This window comes from Syngnathus acus, chromosome 13 (genome assembly GCF_901709675.1).
Source record: "Syngnathus acus chromosome 13, fSynAcu1.2, whole genome shotgun sequence".
In the NCBI taxonomy this organism is placed as follows: Eukaryota; Metazoa; Chordata; class Actinopteri; order Syngnathiformes; family Syngnathidae; genus Syngnathus; species Syngnathus acus.
Window position 1 is genome coordinate 11,436,472 of NC_051098.1, and position 22,941 is coordinate 11,459,412.

At 42.8% G+C, this 22,941-nt stretch overlaps 1 protein-coding gene across 5 annotated transcripts in view; it reads right to left on the minus strand.

Moving 5' to 3' along the window:
- Window positions 1–1,364: 1,364 nt before the first annotated feature.
- LOC119132431 (alpha-actinin-4) overlaps window positions 1,365–22,941 on the minus strand; it is a 29,143-nt gene continuing 7,566 nt past the window's right edge. Inside the window, exons 2-23 of one of the 5 annotated variants that reach the window (XM_037267688.1) lie at window positions 13,291–13,405; window positions 12,828–12,947; window positions 12,267–12,353; window positions 12,004–12,091; window positions 11,661–11,739; window positions 11,447–11,528; window positions 10,652–10,737; window positions 8,237–8,329; window positions 8,038–8,163; window positions 7,258–7,362; window positions 7,012–7,159; window positions 6,791–6,941; window positions 6,562–6,670; window positions 6,340–6,480; window positions 6,079–6,261; window positions 5,821–5,955; window positions 5,569–5,748; window positions 5,352–5,498; window positions 4,675–4,755; window positions 4,087–4,152; window positions 3,321–3,479; window positions 1,365–3,163 (exon numbers count right to left, since the gene is read on the minus strand). In XM_037267688.1, the coding sequence (XP_037123583.1) occupies window positions 3,005–3,163; window positions 3,321–3,479; window positions 4,087–4,152; window positions 4,675–4,755; window positions 5,352–5,498; window positions 5,569–5,748; window positions 5,821–5,955; window positions 6,079–6,261; window positions 6,340–6,480; window positions 6,562–6,670; window positions 6,791–6,941; window positions 7,012–7,159; window positions 7,258–7,362; window positions 8,038–8,163; window positions 8,237–8,329; window positions 10,652–10,737; window positions 11,447–11,528; window positions 11,661–11,739; window positions 12,004–12,091; window positions 12,267–12,353; window positions 12,828–12,947; window positions 13,291–13,405 (2,640 nt within the window). In that variant the 3' untranslated portion in view covers window positions 1,365–3,004. Of the gene's footprint in view, window positions 3,164–3,320; window positions 3,480–4,086; window positions 4,153–4,674; window positions 4,756–5,351; window positions 5,499–5,568; window positions 5,749–5,820; window positions 5,956–6,078; window positions 6,262–6,339; window positions 6,481–6,561; window positions 6,671–6,790; window positions 6,942–7,011; window positions 7,160–7,257; window positions 7,363–8,037; window positions 8,164–8,236; window positions 8,330–9,828; window positions 9,915–10,651; window positions 10,738–11,446; window positions 11,529–11,660; window positions 11,740–12,003; window positions 12,092–12,266; window positions 12,354–12,827; window positions 12,948–13,290; window positions 13,406–22,941 lie in introns of all 5 variants that reach the window. The other 4 variants (XM_037267687.1, XM_037267685.1, XM_037267686.1 and 1 more) reach the window with 4 other exon arrangements.

The window sequence follows — 22,941 nt, forward strand, 5'->3', positions numbered from 1 at the left end:
ATAATACACCCAAGGTTCTGCTCTGTCTCTCTTGAGCAAAACATGTCAGCATTCACTTCCTGCTGTGTCCAAATATGGACATAACAGTCCTTCACTGAGAATAAACAATACAAGATGGAAATAAACTTCTTTCCCACCGAGCTGCGGCGGATTATTTCTGCCAATGTGAATACACTCTGGAGAGCGTGGAATGTCACTCAGGGGAGCGTAAATGAATCTCAGCAAGGCTCACCGACAGCACCGCATTGTGCAAGGGAGAAATTGATGTGCCAAGCAGGTACGCAAAATGGCCGATGATTGCATTGACAAAGCCATTTTCTTAAAGAAATAACCAAAATATATAAAAAGAAAACGACAAGCTAGCGCACTAAAGGTCAAAACGGTCACATTTTAAATATTCTAAATTGGAATTTGCGAGTCATTTGGGGACGTCTCGAGGGATGGAGCAAGAGGAGAGCACATGCTCTGTATGAATTATAGATCAATCCCAGAATGCAATGTGCTTTACAACACCATACATCCAAACACTCATCTATAATTCATGTCAATATCATTTAAAAAATCCATATTAGGCATCCACCGGTGTGCACCTCGTCAATACTTGGGAGAATTATTGGGAGAGCTAGAAAAGCTTTTGGACAATTTGTCTTGGGTGGGCAGGCCTGATCACAGTAGCCCTTCAGGGAAAGAGATTTTTTTTCTTCTAAAAAAGTTACAAAGTAAAAATCAATATTGACTCTTGATAATGTGCATTTCCCCAGTTATTCTATTTTCAAATGGAGTTGGATTTAATTCTCAGAAAACATGATGGTAGTTTTAATATCCGTTAAAAAATAATCAACTCCTGAAAAACCCCATACCGTTTAATTAAAATAATTATATATTTATTACCATAAGTTCATCCTGAGTTAAATTTTGATAAAATTTGTTGTTTTCTTATTCAAACATCCAATCAAATATAATCAACAAAAATAAACTCAATATATCAGTATAATAAAATATTGTGGGTTTCAGTTAAAAAGGTTCTTCCCTCAATTAATTTACATCAATTTAATTTGCAGAAAACTCAAATATAAGTGCATTTTTTTAAATATAAACATTTAAACAAATTTAAGTTAATCTAAAAACAAACTGAAAAAATGTGAAAATGTGGATTTTATTTACGTTGGAAAGGCGGTTTTAGTGCATTTCGGGGGAAGTGCAAGAAAAATTAATACGAGCAAGTATTAAGCATGCATAGTGTACAACAGACTGAAGACTAAATGGAAGCCATTTAAAAGCTAAATATATACAGGGTGTGTGTGTGTGTGTGTGTGTGTGTGTGTGTAGTGTCAGGTTAAAGGAGGACATAAAATCCAGATGCATTTTTTTGTAAGGAAACTTTTTATGTGTGCTTGGTGAGCATCACTCATCATCGTCGTCATCATCATCATCATGGTTAGACAGAAAAAAAGGCCTTTTTGCAGTTTCCAGTACAGCAGATAAGGTTTCTCATTATTATTAAAGAGTACAAAAAAGGGAGAAAAAAAAAAAATCACAATTTCCAGAGTTCATTTCTCCTGCCAGGTGAAGAAAAAGAAAGAAAAAAAGCAAGAAAAGAGAGCTAGAAGCTTTTGGTCCTGGAGTCTTTTTGTACGCGACTTCCTGTTTGTCCCCTCCTCTAATATGTGCCCCCTTTTTATAAAATAAAAAAAAAAACAAGCAAACAAACAGTCAGAAAAAAAAATCTGCCATCAATTTAGACCCCCCCTTCCCTCAATTCATCATCATTAATATTGCATAGATTTCTTTTTCATTTCCTTTTGGACAATTTTTGTTGAAGACTGGTCAGAATGGGGGGATGAGAGGAAGTAAAAAGAGAAAAAGAAAGAAGACGGTGCTGAGGACACAGATCAGTAAAATTGATTAAATGATGACGGCAGTTACTCATTGGGCAATTTTTTCCTTTTTTTGTGCCATTAGTCATTGTGAAAAGGAAGGAAACATATTTACAGTGTCCTTACAGCACCCTCTATTCCAAAAAGAAAATCAAGAAAAGGAAGGGAAACAAGATTGGTCACCTTATCCAGCAACAAAGGGCATTGTGGGTAAATACGTGGTTTCATTTCAGATTGATCGAATTCCCCCTCGAAAAATCCCGCCCCTCCCCTTCCACCTAATCCGGACGCCTCAGCATATAACTATGACCTAATACACAAACATCGGCAGTCGTGTCAGAAATCCAAAATGATCAAATAAATTTCGCATACTTATACAGGTTACCCGCCTCAAAAAAAAAAAAAAAAAAAAGGCAGAGAGGGTTAAGTTAACAAGTGCCTCCCCTTCCCTCCCACCCCAAAAAAAAACAAGGAAGGAAGCCTTGAGAGCAATGATTCCATATCCTCAATAACCATCTGAAGGTCCATCTATTTGTAAACTCTTTGTCCTCACTAGACAATTCAGCGCATTAGCAGAACGACTATCTTTTTTCTTCTTTGAACTAGGACTGAACTTTACGCTGTATTTCAAGGATATCAAGTAAATGCCTGACTGGCTTTCATGTACTTGTATGCATGTCGTCCTGATTTATAAGACAATTTGACTGACCAGAGTGCACTTTTTTTTCTGCACACTAGTAGTACAACCTTGACATACTAGTAAAGCAACATGTTGTCAAATGGGGCATTTTTTGTTTGCCACAGTAACGTGGTTGCACAACTAGTATGCAACTCTGCACTAGTAGGCCAAATGTAGCTCTAGTAGTAGTGCAAAAAAAAAAAAAAAAAAAATCCAAGACAGTTATTCCACTTGTGTTGCCTAGTCGTTCTACTCATGTCCTGAATTGTCTACTACCTGAAGTTGGATATCAAGGATATCGAATAAACGGCTTTCCATCAAATACACTTCACTCGACACACTCAAACACTTTCAAACCGGCACACGCGGGGGCGGCAAGTCGCAGTCGACTTACTTCCCGACGCCCCCCTCCCCCCGTGCATACCGTCCCCTTTTCCGTCCACCGTCTTTACAGGTCACTCTCGCCGTATAAGGCGGTGGAGAAGGACATGTAGTCGAGGGCGCCGGGGACGGCGTCGGGCCCCGAGTAGGGCGCCATCCTGGCGATGCAATACTCGGCCTGGTCGGGTGGTAGCTCCCGCCTCAGCTCGTCGGCAGTGATGAAGTTCTGAGGGCAGCAGAAAGGGGATGGATTAAAGCAGAGAGCCGGAATACACTATTTATCACTTCCCATCTATGTTTTTTTATGGGTCAACTTTGGATTGACATTCCTACCAAATGTTGCATGAGGGAAATTTTCCCAAGACGTCACTTTCCAAGCTCACCTTATCCGCTGCCAGGATCTTGAAGGAGGCAATGACTTGGTCTGCGGTGTCCGTGTCTGTGGTTTCCCGAGACATGAAATCAATGAAGGCCTGGAAGGTGACGGTGCCCGTGTTGTTGGGGTCCACGATGCCCATGATGCGGGCGAACTCCGCGTCGCCCTGACGGTGCACAAAAACAAGAGGTTAACCTGGGAGACACTTGAACATGACAAAAAACACACACACAGAGATGGGAAAGTCTGTGAGAACACAACACGACACGCATGCAATGTTAGCTTTATTGCGCTAGAAAGAGGAAATGACAAGCATAGTGAGAAAAGCCAGCAGGGTGCCTGCAGGTGAATGCCCTCAATAAACAGCTTTGACACATGTACACCTTTCATGTACACACTGACATCAGAGTATGGTTCCCTTAGTCCACAACAACAATTTAAAGCACCAAAAGACAAAAATAATTTTCATCTTTGGTCACAATGGGACATGGGATTGACACAACTTGAATGTAACGTAATTTCCAAACGCACCCAAAATTCAGGAACAGGGATTCGATGGAACAGGAACTCTGTTGTTCTTGGTTGTAAAATATTTTTTTCTAAATAATACAACTTAAAACTCCGGAGTGACTCATACGGCCAAATTAGTACGTGCGGCCATATTCCAATTAGCAAATGAATCCTCGTCATGTAATGCTTTTAGTGCTCCCACTATTGGACCTGCAGACACCCCAAGGAGAGAGGGCTGCTAAAGCCAGCATTGGCATCAGTACCAGGCTGTTTCCTGTAGAAATGAGCAGAGCTCGGTAATCCTCTGCCACCATCTGTCCCGATCGCTTCTGTGGAGTGGGGGGGGATGGCCCGGGCAAGGTGGGAAATTTATAGTAGAGACGCGACAGGAATGGTAAGATAGACGTGGAAACAGAGGGGAAGAGGGTCGTGTTTGGGGAAGCGAGGGAAGAGGGGGAAAAAAAGATAAAGCACATAGAGTCAATGTTGAGAGCAACATAAAAACTGGCAGGAGCGACCCAAGACAACACCTGTACAAAGCAACAGAGACCCCTGGTGGACATACGGGGACGCAACAGCTCCAAGCTTGATGGCCTGAATCCAGAGGAGCCTTGGAAGCAGGAAAACCAACCAGGCACTGACGAGTCCAATAATATGATCTCTTGGAGCAAGGTTGGCACGTCTATGCTGTCTATACACTCTTAACTTGGTCTCAACTAGTTGTGTTTTGATGAGCCATATTTAATGACAGGTCAAACTAAAAATCATGTCGATTTGACGGCAGTGATGTTTGCTTTCCTGCTTCCACGTGGCCTCACCTCTGTCCCGCTCCGGAAACAGGGGTTCCCTACCTGCTTATTGTTCTCCACGTCGTAGCCCAAACTGATCAAACAGGCCTTGAACTCCTCGGCCATGAGAGCCCCACTGTGATCCTGAGGCAGGCCGATGATAGCCAATGACAAATCACCGAATCGCAACCACGAGGTGGGCGGGTGGGCGGGTTGGGGGCGATGGGCGGGCGATGCGATGGACCATGCGGGAAGGATGATGGCACAAATGGAAGACAGACAAGGATGGTTGTTTAAACAAATGTTCACACAGAATCATGGTGCTAAAATGCATGTTGGGATATCTGATTTTTTTTTTTTTTCAACTCAATATAATTCACGCTAACGTGCTATGAGACAGTCAGACATTGTGGATGAATGACACCCTGTGTGAATTATTTACAGTTAAACAGCGACCACTAGTGGTGACTCCTCATCCTTTTGTGGGCTGAATAATCGATTCCAACCATAAAACACCTTGAAAAGTGTGCCAATATTGACAGTAAAACATCCACCGCCAGCACAGTTGTACAAGTGACCTTCCTTTTGTGGATTATCTCTAATACTGATTATTTCAATGCTGCAAGGTGGTCGGTGACAACACAAATAACGCAGACACAAACCGACTGAGGGATTTTACGCCCTGAAAAGTGTCTAAAAATATTAAGTGAAGCTATGAGACCCAAGTTTGCATGCCTGACCTTGTCAAAGTGGTTGAAGGAGGCACGGTACTCGTACAACTCCTCCTGGCTGATGCCCTTGGCGTCACGCGTCAGGATCTGGTTCTCAATCTCGTTGATGGTCCTGGCGATAGTGGTGAGCAGCTGCTCCCAGCCCACGCGGATGTGCTGCGGGAGGGCGCACGTGTCAATAAACTTTCTTACAGAGTATCTGACCGGCACAAGACTGCGTTAGTACCTCCATGGAGTAGGCCGTGTACGCGTTGTCAAAGATGAGGGCTTCCTGGATGAGCTTGTGGACGCCCTCCAGCTGTTCAATATTGGGCTTGTAGTTCACGATGCTGCTCTCGTACTCCTTCAGGTTGGTCAACTGGTCCTCCAGAGTGCCGATCATTTCGATGGATATCGTGCCGATTTCCTGTCCGCGCATTTCCATTCATTTAAATTATGCTATTCGGCAACTACTCTGCCCGACGAGCTAACGCGGTACCTCCATCTTGTTCTGTATCCAGGGTCCCACCACGTTGGCTTGCTCGGCAAAGTTACGTCTCAGGTTGTCGTTGGACTGCTGCTTCAGAAGCTCCTCCTGGAGGGCCCGGTCACGCTGAGGCACCAACTTCTCTGCCTACAGAGAGACGAACACTCACATTAATAAATGTTATGTTTGTAGAGAAGGTGCAGGTTAACCAGTCTGAGGAACCTCACTCCATTCTACGGGATGACATCACATCCTGTATATATACTCTACCTGGTCCCACTTGCTGTCGATACTCTGTGGCGTGATGGTGGTGTACGGGTTGGTTCCGCTCAGCTTGATGCCATTGTGCTGGGCGATCTTCTGCACCTCGCTGTGGATGGCCTGGATGGCCTCGCGCTCCTTGTTGGCATCGGGCAAGGTAGACTTGAACTGCTCGTGGGCACGGATCAGACTCTGAGGGAGCAGAGAGAGACTTTTATTTGATCATCCGCCGTGCGCTTCTGTCCTCGCTGTCGGGTTCCCGACGCGTACCTGGATCTCTTCAATGTTGTGGACGATAAACATGTCCTGCAGGTCTTCCATGGCCCCCTCCATCCAGTTGTTGAAGGGCGCTGCCCGTTTGGCGTACTCCAGATAAAGCTCATCGATGGACTCCAGCAGTTTCTCCGTTTTCTAAAAATTAGAGACGAGTACATGGGAGAGTCCAAGAGGGTCTAAGAATGGATTGTGGTGACCAGATGGTCGGTCTCAAACCTGAAGAGAGTCCCTGCGCCTCTGGGTGAGTTCTCCAAGGCTGTCCCACTGCATGCAGATCTTCTGGCAGCGAGCGTTGACATTGGGAGAATCGTAGTAGTCCAGCTCACTGAAAGACAACATGGGTTAAACAACATTGGGCTCTGCAAAAACCTTCAGAGGAATGAGTCATTTTATTTCATATTTACATCCCACTGACCGGTTCACCATTTATTGCTTCTTCACCTACTTGAGTTCCTGCGCGATGGCAGCGATCTGCTCCACTCGGTCCTGATGGGCGGCCAGGTCGCTGTCGAAGGCCTCGTGTTTGCGGAGCAACGCCTTTACCTCGGACAGCGAGGCTGTCTCAAAGTCTCTCTGAGTCAGCATGGCCTCCTTGCCTGAATGTTAACGGACATGTAAATGTTTTGCTTTGGTCACTCTTTGTGGAATAGGGGTCTGTGGATTTACCGTCGGTCCAGGATTCGTGGATGGAGGCCTTCTGGCGGAACTTCTCGGCCAAGTGATCCAATCTCTCCAGACGTCGTATCTCGTTGAGGAGCCACTCCTCGTAGCCCTTCTCGGCACCCTCCAGAGTATGCCATGCTCTGTTGATATCCTGAAGAGCGAATATGCAGGACGGAGATATGATCGTGAAAAATTCCCAGTACTCTACATCGAGTTTGTCACATTTGGAATGTGTGTACTTGTACTTACAGACACCATGTGTCCCTCTGACGGCATGAAGGCAGGTCTACCACCCAATCTCAGTTTGGTCTGCAGCGTGTTGAAGTTGATCTCAAGCTGACATTTCTCCTGGACCTGTGGAAGCAACAATACCAATTCTTAGAGGGAACCTAACCAGTTATGTGCTAGCACGTAAGTATAGAAGCGGACTGGCGGAATCCAAAATCATATTTAAAGCACATTAAGGATCTACACAAAGCATTAAAGCATGAAACTGCTGACCATTAGATAACATCAGCAGTAATGTAAAGATTGTGTAATATTTAGTGAAGATTTTATCAATCAGTAAATAAGTAGCTGGTGAAATATACCTCTTAGCAACACATAATACAGCTTAGCAGAAATAAATGTCATTAAAACCCATAACATTTATGATACAGCAACCCCAACAGGAACTTGAAGAAAAAAAGAATTTCACGTCACGTGAACCAATCAGATGAGGGCTTTCAGTGTTTGCCTGCCAACAAAGACGGTTTGTTTACACCACAAAGGTCTGGAATTGCAGCCTCTTATTGGTTCATTTTACATGAGGTAAGAAATTCTCATCAAAAGTGATCTTATTCTGGTGTTTGAATCAAAAATCAGAAAATCTCTCATCTTCACTGAGTCAAAGCTTTTGGGGTTTTAGCTCCAAACATGGCTGTGCGAAAATCAGCCTATAGTGTCGGTGGGAAGGAAAAAGATTGTCTTGAGAAAAGACGGTGGCTATATAATTTCAACAGTTAGCTCCATGTGGAAGTGGATAAAAACCTTTGGTGGTTTGTGGATGCGACGGTAGTCTCGGAAGTCCTCCAGCTTCTGCTGCATCTCAGACATGGTCTTCTCTGGATTTCTATTCTCCAGCCAGGGAATGGTGCGACGGATCCACTCCAATAGCTGTGCGAAGGAAGGATTGAAACATCAACGGGAATAATGTAGGACAGGCGAGTCATGTCTACTTTGTACTCACGTCACTGGCCAGTTTCTCATACTCTTGCATCAAGTGCTCATTCTCCTGGTTGACCGCCAGTACTTTGCAGATGCGGTTGGCTGCGGTCTCGGCCTAGCGGGGAGCACACAAATGTTGGTGTGAGAGGTTCTAGCAATACCTTAGACTTACATTATTGTAGCCAATTTTTTCCTCCTGCAATTGTTTAATTAGTTTTTGTATTCATGCATTTGTTTGTTCATTTCTTATTAAATTAATTATTGGAAGGACAAATTTAATAGATCGTAATTTTCTAGAATTTAATACCATTTTAATCAATCTAATTTTAATAAATTACCTATAAATGTAGTTTTTATTAATTATGGATGGATGTATAATCAATAACTCAAAAATATCAGTAAACCAATTTGACACAATAAAATAGAAAATAAAATGTAAAATTGCTTCTTACAATTTTTTTTAAAGTACAATATATTTCAAAATGAATCATTTAAAAATGAAAATTATTTCATTATTAATATTATTAACACCTGTATGTATTTTACCTCATCGAAAAATTCCGTGGCCCATTTTGAAAACCAAAACATTCTCCAAAGTGTGTTAAAAGTCTACTCTTCAGGTTCAAGTCATTGGCGTGAACACACACGAGCAATGATTGGGTGCGAAATTTCATTGCATAAAAACAACAAAAAAATTCACACGTGTTTTGAGGGGGGGGGGGGGGTGAAAATCAACTGCCATACTAAAAAAACGACAACTCAGCAGCCTCACTTAGATGGTTACAACATGCAGGAAGCTGCTGTTGGTTAGTTTCATGTGCCTCAATCAAAAACTCGGTGTTTAAAAAATAAAACCAACACCATGCGTCTCAAATGGATCCATACATGAGTACATCGGGTTCAAGTGGTGCTGAAGTCCAGCGGGTCCTACGACATTAACTACTGGACTGCAGGAATACAAAAACAACACATTTGACAAGTAAATTCGATACCGAACTAGAGTCAATTGAATTTGAAGTGTTTTTGAGGTTCTATTAACAAAACTATTTTGATTTGGGGGAGAAAAAAAATAAGATAACATCCAAACAATAACAAAATGTGGAATTGTGGTTAAACAGCAATTGAAGCAAAGTGGAAAAATGTTGACTTGCATTTCTCAAAGAAATCAATACTTCCCAAAGTCGCACACGAAACTGAAAATCTTCTGTTACAATGCTTTTGCCAGTATAGTACGCCAAATTTGATTTTTGGCATACAGTTACAGTATGTACCAAGAGTTTGGGAATTCTAAAAAATATTTTGGAACGTTCAAAGCAAACCAATAGCAACGCCGTGATGTGACTTTGGGAAGGTGAAGGCCGACTGAACTTTCTTTATTTTTTTTTTTTTTTTTTTTTTTTTTTTTTTTTAAGAGAAATAGAGAGCGCATTTAAAAGCAAGAAAGCAGCGGAGAGTTCCCATCAAGAAATTACAGATGATATTTTTGCACATCCTTTTCACCAAATTGCTATTCAAGGATAGAAAGCAGAGATAAAAAAAAAAAAAAGCCACCCCAACAAATGTGTACGTAAATGATGGGAACTCTCAGTTTTAGGGCGTGTTGGAAGCGCCTACCTTCTGCGCGCCCGAGAAGGCGTGATAGAAGCAGGACACATAGGTCATAATGGCCTTCTCGTCAGGCCTCAGCGTGCCCACGATGTCTGAAGCGAAGGATGAAATGAGAAGAGAGGGAAGAAGAACAAAGAGTGAAGCCCAAGCAACCCAAAAGCAACTTTGGAGGGAACGTGGGGTACGTCTGCAGCTCCACCTAAAAGTGACGCCATCCCACCGATGGAGCTTCACTGCTCACGTTTGGACACAAACGCAACAATCGACGCATCCGGTCATGAAACACATACTGGTGAAAGTGCTGCGGCTTACAACCTGAATGCCCGATTCTCCCGAGGCCGCCACACACCGAGGCAGGGGTGTGATTAAATTAAGAGAACAAAACGTGCCCACAGGATTCCTCCCATCAAAGAACTCTACCGGCATAATTAACTGCCCTAAAACGAAACAAAATCCTCTAATCTCGTTCACTACTGGATCATTCTAATGGGACTCGATATGATTAAATAGGATTACCAGGCTAAATAGACTTCAAAGTCGAGATTAACACTATCTTCTCGACAGCAGATTTTTGTTGTTGTTCCAAAGATTCCTTAATTTTTTATTTTTTTTTTAAACTTGTTATTGCACTTTCACCATCTGAGTTTAATTGACTGTCTGATGTAGATTGCTGCGTATTTGTGTCCCAACGTATCCTTTTGCTGTGCAGGGCTGGAGCGGAGAGAGCTGTGAAAGAGGGCAAGGCCATGCCGAATGGAGCGGAAGGGGGGGCAGGACGCGTGTTAGTAAAAAGGGGGAGGGGCGTAACAGAGGAGCTGACATGGGGTACCTTCTGAGCTCCAGAGAAGGCATGGTAGAAACTGGACACATAAGTCATTATGGCTTTCTCATCTGGACGAGCAGTGTTCACAATGTCTATTGAGGGGGGAGGTTATGAAGACGTGATTAAACATGGATGCATATGTACGACACGCAGACTCACGCAGACACACACACAAACACACACACACACTAAGTGATGGACAACAATTCACAGTCAGCAAAATGCATATGATGACAAATAATGGATAAACAAAAGCATGCCATCTGTTGATGTTGGTGTCTGAAACACTGCTAGCCTGAAAAAACATAACCCTTTGCTCAAATCCTTACTTTAAAATGCTAATCTTGGCTTGAACACCCAAACTTTAATTTAACCCATAAACACCTTAATGCTCATATGAAGCTCTATTGTGAAAGCTCAATTGGGCTTGAAAATTACTTTGAGACCCAAACCCTTGACTAGAATTCTACTTTGAAAAAAAAAAACCCCACTAACTCTGTTTTGAAACCTTAACCCAGACTTGAAGCACAAAATTTAAAAACCTAAATTGACAACCTAATCCAAAAACTGCAACCCGTCTTAATCTACTGACATAAATCCCCAAAGAAGACTTGAAAACCATTATTTGAAACGCTAACCCTGGCTTGAGACCCTACTTTAAAAACATAAACACATCTTCTGTGTCAAAACAATTGACTTACACATTTTTTTCAAGAAGAAGTCAGTAAAGAATACTAATAATAAACATAAATCTGCATAGGAATTCTAAACACAAGTGACTATGACATAAATGAGGTCTACCTTCGGCATCCAACATTTTGGGGATGTCCAAGTACTTCTCGGCCACCTCAAAGGCATTGTTCAGGTTGGTCACAGCGTCATCCTGCATGAGCAATTACAGACAGCAAAAAAAAGTTTGCAATCAGACTTCAATACGATATTAACTTCTGGTTAGTCTACACTAGCCATGCCTCTACTTTGGTAGAGAAGATGGTTCACAATGAGCGCCGGTCACCTTTCTGAGCTTGTCGTAGTCGATGAGTTCCGGTCTGTGTCTGTGGATCAGAGCGTTGAAGGCGAGGCCGTCCTTCCAGCTGCCGGAGTGCAAGAACACCAGTTACACCAGAACCACGACGTAGCAAACTAATATGATGATAGTAAACATGTACTGCAGTGCAAACATTTCCACCAGGGGGAGCGCTTGCTCCAGATTTTACTAAAAAAAAAAAAAAAAAGAATGTGGCATCAATAAGAAAAAAAACACACCAGCTGTTATTGTGTTGCAGCACCACAGCAGCTCCGTTTATTTTGCAGTGTGTGTGTGTGTGTGTGTGTGTGTGTGTGTGTGTGTGTGTTACCTAATGTGGAAGTTCTGCACATTGACATTCTTGTAGGGAGCGGTCTTCCTCTGGCACCACAACAGAAGACCCTCCTTAGCCGATGTCTCTGTGAGGATAAGACAGAAGAAGAAACAGACGATGAAGAAACGCACGATTGTGCACGGGCAGACATTTTGTCTTGAAATTAAACACCAGGAAGTCCTTTAGCTCAATTAGTGAATTTATAAAAAATGATATGTGAATAATAAATAGCTTCCATAGTGAAAATAATTTTAAAAGACCTTCAACAGAGATGTCCTGGATGGCAAAGCGGAGGATGATGGTCCAGATCATTCCCAGGGTCATCTTGGCATTTCCGTCCACGATTTCTGCAGGCCAAAAAAAAAAAACCCCAACAAAGTCACGTATTTGCTGATGAACTCAGTGTGGAATGCAGTGGATGGATTTTGAAGGTCACGAGACAGCAGCAAAGACAACTATGTGTTCAAAAAAGTAACTACAACAATTACTATCTGATTTATTAATGCTGCAAGTATGCCCAAACCACAACATCATTAGAAATGTCGAAAAGGTAAAGAATGCGTGAAGGTGTGACACACATTTCTAGTACTTCATGTCATCGAACACACGCAAGTACGGCATCTAGGCATGTGGTCGGGCCGGAATACCACGCATAGCTTAAATAAATACGCAAGACGGCACGCGTACTTTGAGGCTAACTCATCAATTCCACTGCACAGGAGTATGTGACGCATTGGTGAAGCAGCATGTGGCTCATCAAGGTCATGTTTGGACGCCCCGCTCCAAATAAACTATTGGGAAATGTGTACGTGTCTACTGACCCTCTGCGCCAATGGAGACCAGTTTGACTCCCTTGCTGGCGATGAAGTCCAGAGCTTTGTTGACATTGTTGATCTTGTGAACCCTCATTTTGCCTCGCTCGGGCTTGGGTAACCGCTCACCTAAAGGACATGCCAGACAAATATGTATATAAATATGCAAACACAGAGTACATATGTAATGCATCTACTGGATGAAAGTCTCTTTTTTTTTTCGGTGCTAGTGTTTGGATTCCAAATGAGTGTTGATGGTATGCAGCCAATATGTCTCTTTTTCTGCGCTGTTTACAGAGTTGTTAGACTGAAAGATTAAAAAAAATGTGTCAAGCTGTGAGTCAGAGAAAAATACTTCCAGTGGTTTGATACCTAGGAAACCATCACCTATCGGTGGTTTTAAACTATTTTGAAATCAGAATCCAGTTTTGTAGCCCAAATTTGAATGGAATGACATCAAATCAGGCGTTACCCGAGATGACCTCCAGTAGCAGCATGAGTTTGAGTCCATCCCTGAAGTCCTCCTCGATGTTTTCGATCTGTGTGCCGGCCTTGCGGAGGTGGGAATTGCACCACGCCGTGAACGTCTAGATGAGGACACACAACAACGTACACAGTTCATGAATGAACGGTTTGCAGCTGTCTACTAGCGCAGATGAACAATAACAATCCTCAGAAGAAGGTGCCTTGGATAGATGGAAAATCAGGATATGACCTGAAGAAAGTTGGGGGGTAAAAATGTGCTCTGGCCATCACTTTTATCCAACTTGAAATTATTTGCACATGTGCATCTCAACAGGAAAACACTCAAGGATTCATTAGTGATATTTCACAGGATGGCGGCCATTTTGAAAGTGGGGCAGACATGTCTAATTTATATACTTAGTTTGCAATTCTAAAACAAAAATATCACTTCATTTGAAAACAGACATTCTAGTTTGTTTTTTAACTATCTCCAAATATTGAGTGAATTTGCCTTTGTGCATGTGTTTATTTGTACTTCATTGATGCTTTGACGTAAGAGAAAACAAACAACAGGGGGGCTAAAAAGCTTTTGCGTAGACAGGAAGTCAGCTCAGGAACCGCTCTGTTGTGACAGGAAGTGGATGTTGGAAGCCATAAAATGGTGGCTGTCAAACACGTATTGTTTAGCTTCACAAACATTTTTTTTGGGACACGTTCATCTTGAAAATGATTGTTTTTATCATTACTTTCTTGCCGCAACTTGCATAAATAATCACAATTCATCTTGCTCTAGATTCTTATTGAAACCCTAACGTGAAAGGCAACTCCAGTGTGGAAACGCTGTTTCAAACCCAAATCCAGCCTTGAAGCCCTAATCTTGAAACCCTCTCATCTTGGAATCAAGCTGAGATCTAATGTTTTTGTCATCATTATCCACCTCAAGGTTGCTTGTGAAAATTATCTTCAATCCAGCCTGCTTTTGGAGCACATTCCCACACTCATGTCACATTAATCCCGACAGGAACTCTGACTAAACATCTGTGATACTTGTAATGAATTCCATAACACAACGCAGCGACAAATCATAAACAGACGTGTGGGGGAAAAAAGATCATGGCCTCGCTCTGGAATTCGACATTCTTTGCTTCTGGACTGCAGGCATTCCCAGGAAAAATGTGCTTTTGTCATTTTTTATTAGCATTACTTTTTTACATCTACATTTAAATATACTATACAGTATACACTATTTCAAAACCCTATCTCAGGGGGGGGGCGGACAGACACATAAGACCACAAACCTCTTGACCAAATGTGTGAGAAAAATGCCATTTTAAATATGGACAAAATAACACATGCAAAATATATGCTCCTAAAATATTTCATTTTTCAATACTTCTCAATGCATAGGTAAAATATACAGCCTTCAACAACAAAGGGTTTAAACAACTCCAAAAAATACCCTAACCCTAAAAACACCCCAAAAACACGTGCCTTGAAAGACTTATCTTTCAAATGTAACATTTTGGCCCTTAATCGTGCATCCAATTACCCCCACTTTACTGCTGAGTTACAAAACATTATAATTGTGTGCTTCTGGTGGTCCCGCCCCCCGTTCAGCATCACACCGCAGTGGACGGCACAAAGCGTGCATTGAGGCAGGCGGATAATGGCACCCTTCAGCTCCCCGCCCAATAAACGAGTGGGTGGGTGGTGGTGGTGCTGGAGAATTGGGGATACATTTCACCTAAACAAACAGACAAATTGGGGGATAGGAGCGGGACAACAATGTCCCCCTTCTGGTGCATGCATGCCTCAATGCAGCAGGAAGTGGTGCAGCAAAGGCAGGAAGTTGCCGCTTAGACAAGAATTTGAGCGTCGCTATTGAGATGCTTGTCAACACACAAAGTACTACACATTCACACATTAATTTAAAATCTTTCAAAAATAAGAATGAATCTACCCCAATGCTCATTTATCTACTCATGTTGCAACCTTGCAATGTGTTGGCATACCAACCAGTGGCATGTTAGCATTTGATCCAATTTCATTATTGTACCTGCCAACAGGGTAAAATGTATCAATCTGATTTTTGTAGTTTTACTAGAAGGCAAGAAGTGTGCTTGCATTCAGGCACAATAAGGCGTGTCACCACTTGTGTACGGTGCTTAATTTGCTTGAATGCGCAACTTGAGAGCTGTTAAACCTGCCCAGGCGGCCTATCGGCTCACATCTTTTTTTTTTTTTTTGAAGGATCACCTTCTAGTCATGAGCGTGATGTTTTTTCTGATCATAAAGAAACAGTGCGTGAAAGAATCTTGTTGCTATGGCAACTTGTTGCTAAGAAAGAGTGACGTGTTGTGCTTACGACCAGAAAATGACTGCTCATTGCGGATGGCTAAAGCATTATTAGCATGTGACCCGCGTGAACATGTCAAGATAATGTAAATGGCTGCCATTTAACCGAGAGTAGCTGCACGGCTAGCACGGACCTAACATCCATCGTCGGAGTTTCGCTCCTCTACTGGGCGTCATTTTATCCAGAAGGCGTCTGGAAGTGTTTAAGTTGTCCAACATGTCTTCTCCTATGTAGATTTAACCACCCTGTCCTGCATGCTTCACTGGTGAAGGGTGGAGGGCTCTGGCAATTGAAGCCGTCTGCTGAAGACCGCAAACATCTTTCAACTGAACCTTTTTTCCGAGCGGGCCCACAAGTTGAAGGTAAAAGCTTAAGTAGGTTATTTATCATTTACGAGAGGATACTAAAACAAATGTAATAAAATACAGCTAGATAATGTTACAACCGGTCACTGGTGCGTCATGTGTATACAAAATCTGACATGCATGTTCATAATATGACTAGGAGCCGTGCTGCAAAACAGAAAGGTAGCTGTTTTGGTTTCAAGGTGTTGTCGTTGGGCCATTTTCAGGGGTCGTAGCTAAACGAATAACGTTCACGCGAACGCCACCAAAATAGAACGTGATACAGTATTTCACTTGATATTCACGTTTTAGAATTCACAAATTCAGACAAAAATAACCATCTTCCAGTGAGGTCAGTTTTTAAAATTTTTCTCATGATGTTAGTCCACCATAATTGTAGAACAGGCGATGACACGCCTCTCATGAAATTACATCAGCGTGATGTCTAGTGTTGAGTCGTGTCACACCCTGACAACCTGTCACTGCAGCGTGTACCCTCGCACAAGTTATAGAAAGGCTTTAAGGGTCTTGGACAGGCAGCGACGTGCCGACACCCCAAACGAGGCTTCAGAGGTGGAGAGAAACCAAGATGACAAACACAAACTATGAACAGCTTGTTAAACTTAGACAGATACACGGTGATTGTCAATTATTTGAAATACCAGAAAGAGGAACTGGCGATCAAAAACAGAAGTTGGAACACGACAACAGGTCTAATAAAAGGCTCTTTGAAGCAAAGTGCCATGAGGCTTGTAAAAATTTAGACTGTACAGGACCAGAAAGGACCCTGAGGACTAATATGGCCAACTGGGCCAGACTGGCTCTGTGAATAGAGTTCAGTAATTGACTCGTCTGGTCTGAAACAAGCACTCCTACACACTTTTTCTGACAAGAAGGCCAATTAAAGAACAAATTTGTACTGTCTCACTTCAACGTCACAGGACACAGTTGTTGCGTTTCAGTCATTTCTAAACATTAAACCTACTTCACCACCATGCTTTAAATTTTCACAATTTAGTATTGAACAAAATCTGATCTTACTCTTGAAAAGAATGGAAGCTGCCCAAATGACCCAAATATGGCCGCTGCGTCAACCACAATGGCACCTCGTGTGTTTTTGTGGGGTGGCATGTTATTTTTATGGATCTACTCATGACAGACACGCAAATGAGCTGAGTCATGCACCGTCACGTTTTAGTAACATCCATCTGTCTAATGGTTGAAATTTGGTGGCCACCAAGAAAAATCTTTATGACAGGAAGTGTCGCCGCTTAAAAACAAAATGGCCGCCTTTGTGAGCAATCAGTTATTGCTTCTGGAAACTTTATCCATAATAGACTTACCTACCTTTCAAAATTCATATTCCTAGGTGAAACTGGATTAGAGCATTAATAACCCACCCCCAAAAAGTCTAATCGGTTGAAAAAATAGCTGTGTGTTTGATGACAAGTCAGCAAAGGCCCAAGAACAAAATGGCCTCAATTGACATTCCTTGGTGTTCTGCTCATACGGTACTGCTGTAAGTGGATACGCAGCCACAGCTACTGTAGAGCGACAGCAGGAATTGGACACCATCCACACAACTTCACCCTCATCATACACCCCCAGGACATAGGGAGAGCCGGGGTGAGGTCTACTAGTGCATTTGACAAGTGAAAGGCTTAAATGAAAGAAGCAGCCCGTGGCTACTAGTCTGAACAGTTTCTTGGAGGTCAGCGCTTGACAGTGAAAACGCCTTAAACACACACAAACGTTTAAACAAACACACACAAGAACAAATGTGCAGAAGACAAAACAGAGCTCTGCTGCAGAGGTTTCTCGGGTCTCATTATCCTCTCAAGTCTGGACAGGTTATCATTAACATATGTGCACTAACACACATAGACAAACATGCACACACAGACACACAAAGTTAGATCCACCTTCTTGCTTTATGTGCTGACATGTTGTTAGGGGGGTAAAAAAAACACACCCAAAACATATGGTTGAGATCTGACCTTGTGGAGTTGACTTATTAGCATTTCAAGAGTCATCAAACTAAGCCGCCATCCTTTGGATGCACGCAATGACGTAAACTCGTTATGGCAATTTAGCGTCATGCATCTGTCTAATATATGTGGTTTACTAAATGTGGGAGCAACTGGACTAAATCTAGTAGTTTGTCTTTTAAGAATCAACTGAACCAGAAAATGGCAGCTTTAAACTCAAATGGCAGACTTCCTGCCGCTTTTTCGGCATGGCTTCTTGAGGCTTTTTTGTGGGTCTACTCTATTCTATGATTGTCATGCCTGCTAAATTTCATGTTGACAAGTGAATCCTGCTGCCAGCCTGGATTTCAGACCAAAAACATTTGGAGGCACTACAATGTTGCCATACCATGACTTGCAACCTGACTTATTTTGGTGAATGCTCAACTTCCTGTACCAGAACTCCTTTTGTGAGACTTTGACAAATCGATATTTATTTTCCTAAAAAAATTACAAGAGCTGAACTAAAGACATTCAGAAGACTGCATAACTATTTGGCAACTTAAGCTGCTTATGTGACGGTGGCATGTGGGAGTCGCCCACATGGGCACAGCAGCCATCTTAATCCTGTCCGTGCCTGTGCAAGATGATCCTCCCGTCCCAAAAGTCACTACCAACCACTCGTCCAAATCTAGAAGCTGATTTTGCTCACCGCCATTTTTCCATATAACTTAAAACTGCAAGACAGGAAATTAGTGTGGTGGTGGGGGCAAGAGGGACTTTTCATACTAAAATGTCAAGCTGTGCGGGTATTTGTTCATTTATTTATGTCGCTTCCTGTCTTTGTTGCGAGGTCAGACGGCACCAACCGAAACATTTGCATGTCGAGCCCTTTTGCTCCTTCAACATTGACACGACACTAAATTTTTGCAGTTAAACTGTTGCCATGTTTTTCTGCTCGCGGTGTGCACGGTCCCTGACCCAAGACATGTCGACATACTGCTGCAATACTCATTGCACCACCAAACGTTTGTTCAGGTTGAGGCGTTGCACAACTATATTTTGAAAGCATAAATGCTCCCCACTCTTGTTGAAATGCATCCAGTTGACATTTTCAGGTTATTGTGTGTAAAAGCTTAGAGAGGATGGAAAATAGTAGGATGAATTTCCAAACTAAGTCTTGGAGAGATGGCTCAAAAAACAATAAAATTGTTGTTTTGAACAAAAATGGCTGACTTTGCGTCTTTTGCCAACATGGCTTGTTGAGATATGTTTGTGGGTTTACTCATAAAAGACTGCTGCCAATTTCCAAATGTAGGTTGGTATCCTTGCAGTTGAGTAGATGAAACACATTCCGGGCCACTTTAGGGAAGTACTGTAAATTGAGTCTTATAACGCTGGTTTAATGAATTCCACATTGGCAATTTTGCAAATACGCAACACATCAGAGCAATTTGATTGGATACTCCCATTTGATTCATAGCTCTACTGACATTTGTAATAACATTTTTGTCTGAAAGGCTAACAGGAAGGAAGTAACCTCACTGTTCAGCTGCTTTTTTTACAGCCTATGAAGTGTTGGCGCGTATAACAGGATGAAATCACAGAAGAATAATCAGTAAGCACAGACCACTTTGTCTGTTTCTCTCATATCACACCATCGCTTGGGTTTCTCTCCCCTCTGGCCAATCAGCAGCCAAGCTAATCCACACTTCCTGTCTTGAGCCGCGCTACAGGAACGTGGGCGGAGGGAGGACGTCCACGTTCATTGTCCAGGAATGTGCGGCAAAGGCATTCAGCGGAACGGGAAGTTAAATATTAACCCACCCCGAGCGCGTCCGGTGAACCACCTGAGGACTAAAGGCCATCCGATCGTTTTCTTCGGGACTTGAATGGAAAGACCAAGTTTGTTTTAGCAGCGGTTGCCAGTCGCCAACAGCTTCAGACTTGTTAGCTCATGATGATGTCAGTTATTTCCTGTCGGGCAGATGGTGCCATTTGTTCACAAGATTACAGCACCAAAATCACAGCAGCAGAATTTGAATGAAAAATGTCGGGAGGTGGGCCGGCAGGAGGCACTTTTGAGTCATTTCAATGAGCAACTATTGTCAAAAACACAAGTTTAGTCAAGCTCTACCTAGTTACCGACTGACTCGCAAGTAAATCGTTTCATAACGCAGATGGACCTCGAGAAAGTGAAGTCAAACCTTCCCGAGCGACCAGAGAATTTTTGTTAAACTAAAACACAACGGCTTTTTCTTTGACTTCCCTGTCAATTTAGCTATTTAATGAAATATGTGACTTTAAAGTGTTGTTTTATTGCTGAAAATGCAACAAAATAGCTGAAACGCCTTTGCTAGTTGTATTTTATAGCCATCATTACTATTAAACACCCACTTGTGAAAGTGAGTGTGTGTTCCTGTCAGGAGCATTACTTTCCCACAGTTGCAATCGGGGAGCTCGGCCGGCCTGCCTGGGAGCTGCCAGCGCAAAGCGTCAGCTGTTTATTTTGGCCTTTTTATTCTAAAAACGACGATGGAATGTTTTCAGTGAGCATGGTGTTGATTAGCTCACGCGAAAATGGCCACACTGAAACTGAGCAGCAGTGTTTCAAAAAAATAAAATAACGGGGAAATTCTCATGGGGAAGTTAGGCTGGGAAATATTAGAAATATTCAAAATTGGAAACTTTCCATGGGAGCATAACAGGAATTAGAAATTTAGGGTAATTTAAAGGCAATGAATCATATGACGGTTTTGTCATCAAGGAAAATATTGTCGATGCAATCGGTGTATTTTGAGTCTACTGCCCCAGTGACCTTACAAATTTAGCTAAACATTTTTACCACTGTAAAAGAAAGTCAGCAATGTGAGCGACTGAATTAAAAACCGCTAGCAGTGATTGAGTTAAACCAAATTCCTGGTTTGTCCCCATGGAAAGATGCCAACTTTAACAATTGCCTTAATTTTGCAACAGATATGCAAGCCAACCAAGCAGATCAAGTTGACATGTGAAACCAGTTTGTGGAAGTTGTTGTTCCGAAAAGGAGAAGTCATCATGCGGCGTATCAAAGGACGTTTTTAAAACGTTGCCGTCACAGCACACTGCCTGTGGCTCATTTTATTGACACGGGAGTGGCCTTGTCCTCCTTAATTCCACAAAAATGAGCAGCTGTAAAGACGCTACATTTGCTGCAATTGCAAACATCAACAAACCGAGGGAAGGCAACTTTGTTCGGGACTTTTGGAAACGATCGATGTTCCCGATCCATCGTCGTAGCTAATGCTAATTAGCATTTGTGTTGCGCCGTTATTAGCCTTTAAGCAACAGACTGAACACAAACGGTGCAGCAACACAAAAACACTCAAACATGCACACGCAACACAGTCGTCCCCCCCCCCCCCCCCCAGCACTACGTTTTGAGTCTTAACTCTTCCAAAAAAAGCTTCTTTAAAACTTGGTCTGTACGATTACATAATACAGAGAATTCCAACAAATGAATTATTCCTATTAGTATTGGGAGGGGGTTAAACATTCACAGTGCCGACACACAAGAGTGTGCATGACTGACGGCCTGAGTATGCACTTGAGGTATGAGAAGGACACTTTAAAGATATGTCACGGCTAGAATGCACCGCTCAATGCCGGAGAGAGCGCCAAATCGAGGCTAAAACACATAAAAGCACACCAAGGGTGTGAAAATGCAGCTTGGCGGGAGTTTCAGGCCGACCCGGTCTCTTCCTGTCCCGCCTCCTTCTCCTTGTCTCCACCCGCCTGACCAGCTTTTACCTTATAAGGCAACACATCCAAGCGCCTGTCACCGTGACGACAGTGATGTAACCGGGCAGCAACCTCCCGCCGACACGCCTCGATCAAGGTGACAACCCCCCCCCCCCTCGCCTCCCTCGATTGTCCAGCTTTGTGGTGTGTAACACTACATGGCAAGCACACATTGACACACACATGATATTGAACAGACAGGAAGTGACAAAGCAAGTTAAAGCTAAACTAAGACTTCCTGGGAGTGTCCTTAAATGGCCCCCCGTTTAGTAGTTTTACGAAAAGACAGCATGAGTCAAAGCAAATAAGCGGAGTTCTGCTGACGTTACATCTGAGTGACTGAGAAAATATGTCAAGAATGCAGCCAGGAAGAACAGAAGGAAGGGAGTCCTTGTAAAAAGTCCAGCAATGGTCCAGAGTTTCCGCTTGTTGATGACCCATACAAAAAAAGACACACACACACCGAGTCCAGCTCGGTCACACATTCCAGAGAACACACACATGCACACACACACGTCCCTCTTTATGGCTTCATCATTCTCTGGTCTAATGCCGGAGCGACACGAAAAAAAAAAAGTGGATGCCAATGCAAATCACCATGCAGAAAAAAAAAGAATGTCGAGCGCTGACTGCGCAGAGAGTAGATCAAGATTTTTTTTTTACTTGAAAAATACTGAAAAGCATAGCATGCTCTGTCAAGAATCAATAAAGTAACTTCTTTACAGTGTCTGGCTTCTATGTACAGATGTTTTATGCAGAGGGAAAATATGACAATGCCCATGTTTGGAAGTTGATATCAATCATGATTGTGGTGATTTAAGGTCTGACTGACTGCAAGCGGGAGAGAAGACTTTGGGAGTGGCTTCGTGTCAGTTTACTGCAGAAGTGCAAGAAAGGAAGGAAGTCGCTGTGGCTTTTGTGGCTTTCTGCTTATTGCCGTCTCAAACATGAAGTCACCACACGTGTCAAGAGTGAGACGGGGCAATCGACAAACCAACAAGATGGAAAGAACAACACCCTCAAAAGTGTCCCTGACGTTACAATCAGGTAGTTTAAAGGCGGGAATCTGATGTTTCTCAAGGGCCGGCGTGTTTGCTTTGGTGGAAAGTTAGCTTCCTTGTTTGGTCTTGATGTGGGTCGGTAAAGCCATCCGCCGTGGGCCGCCCATCCCGTCTGATCCAATCAAAGCTGGCCCGTGGGGCGGATTATTC